The following is a 1,799-nucleotide window of genomic DNA, read 5'->3' as shown; positions in this document are numbered from 1 at the left end:
TCAAAAATACTGAACGGAATTAAAATCGCTTTTACAGGATTGAAATAAACATAAAATGTAATGGGGCGAGCTATTTTTTTGTAGTAAAAACGACAAAAAATTAAAAATTACCTTTTTTTAGGTCGTATAGCGATCATAACCTATCACCTGACGTAAACATTTTATTGATATAAAAGTTCTGTAGCTTATATGTACAAAATAAGTAGCTCGCTCCCTTCGGATTACAGGAACAAATAATACAAGACCTTTTGAGCTACGATTGAAAGCGTAGAAAAAGGTTTATTGTTTCAACTGCAATTTATGGTAATTTGCATGCTTAGCTAAGGCAAAGACAGCAAAAATTGCGTCTAGCAGTAAGTGTTGGATTTTGCAACAGACGGCACTTTAATAAGTTAGATAAGGACATTGCACGTGTTTGAGTGAGACAAAAGATATTGTATGAAATTCATTTAGAGATACTACTGACACCAAAGAGTCTGTTTTATCGACCTCGTACAAATTTTTCCGACCTTCCAGCATCGCCTTAAAGTTACTCGAATTGTAACCCAGTCAACACGCATGTCTAAACGACATCCGAAAGACGTCTTTCGAAAGATGTCTTTTCGGACTTTACAAAAAGATGTCTTTAAGACAACTTTTAGTATAGTCTGAAAAGACATCTTTCATATGACGTCTTTGGGACGTCTTTTTTAAGACGTCTTTTGGACTTTACCAAAAAGACATCTTCAAGACAACTTTTAGTATATACTAAAAAGACATCTTTTATACGACATGTTTGGGACGTCTTTTTTAAGACGTCTTTTGGACTTTACCAAAAAGACATCTTCAAGACAACTTTTAGTATAGTCCAAAAAGACATAGTGCAATCAGTGCACGCGTGTTCCGTGATCATCCGTGATTCGCCGTACGTTCTCGTAGCTCCGATCGTATCAATCGGTGTCTGATGATGGAAAGGATTGACATTTTAATCCAAGGTAATTACTACTGAATGCATATATCCCAGTATTCAAGACAATTATTATTAAATATTGGTCGATAAATACGCAGCTTGCATTAATAATTATTCTTTCTTAATTCATAGCATTATAATGTCATAATTTGTGACTTAACCTCAAATTTGTAAATCATATTATTTTCAAATATTTTTTGTTATTGGTTAATTAATTTTACAAGATATTATTTACAACTACATTGCATTCTTTATTGCATTGTAGGTGTGCTTGATCTATGCTGTGACTATCTAAGAGATAATTTAGCGCCGGAAAATTGTATCGGAGTGATAAGATTTGCCCGCCAACATTTCTGCAAGAAGCTAGAGAATGACGGCTTACCATTTTATCGTAGGACATTTTGTCGTTGTCAATTAAAATAAAAACAAGTAAAACATAACTAAATTTTTATCTCTTTTTATTCTTAAAATTATACTATATACGTAATGTGTAAAAGATGTCTAAAGAATGTCATATAGGATGCCCAAAAAGTGTCTTATAGGTTGTCTTAAAGATGTCTAAAAGATGTCTGAAAAATGTCATATAGGACGTCAAAAAAATGTCTTATTGGTTGTCTTAAAGATGTCTAAAAGATATCTGAAGAATGTCATATAGGACATTTCAAAAGTATCTTATAAGATGTCTTAAAGACGTCGTAGGATGTCTAAAAACTGTCTTATAAGACGTCTAAAAGATATGTAATATGACGTCTAAAAGACAGACATAAGACGTCTTAAAGACGTCTTTTAGTAAAATCTTTTTGGACGTCCGAAACATTTTAAGACGTCTTTTAGTCGTCTTTAAGACGTC

The 1,799-nt window shown here is 32.6% G+C and overlaps 1 protein-coding gene across 1 annotated transcript; it reads left to right on the top strand.

The window, feature by feature from the left end:
• The first annotated feature begins 785 nt into the window (after positions 1 to 785).
• On the top strand, positions 786 to 1,579 carry LOC105451812 (kelch-like protein diablo). The gene is made up of 2 exons (XM_011692497.1): positions 786 to 974; positions 1,215 to 1,579. Exons 1-2 carry the CDS (start codon positions 944 to 946, stop codon positions 1,370 to 1,372), a joined length of 189 nt encoding a protein of 62 aa, XP_011690799.1. The 5' UTR covers positions 786 to 943; the 3' UTR covers positions 1,373 to 1,579.
• The last annotated feature ends 220 nt before the right edge of the window (positions 1,580 to 1,799 follow it).

Source organism: Wasmannia auropunctata, unplaced genomic scaffold, assembly GCF_000956235.1.
Source record: "Wasmannia auropunctata unplaced genomic scaffold, wasmannia.A_1.0 LD336043.1, whole genome shotgun sequence".
Taxonomy (NCBI): Eukaryota; Metazoa; Arthropoda; class Insecta; order Hymenoptera; family Formicidae; genus Wasmannia; species Wasmannia auropunctata.
Note: the sequence above shows the minus strand (reverse complement) of the source record. Positions and strands in the feature narration are given on the sequence as shown.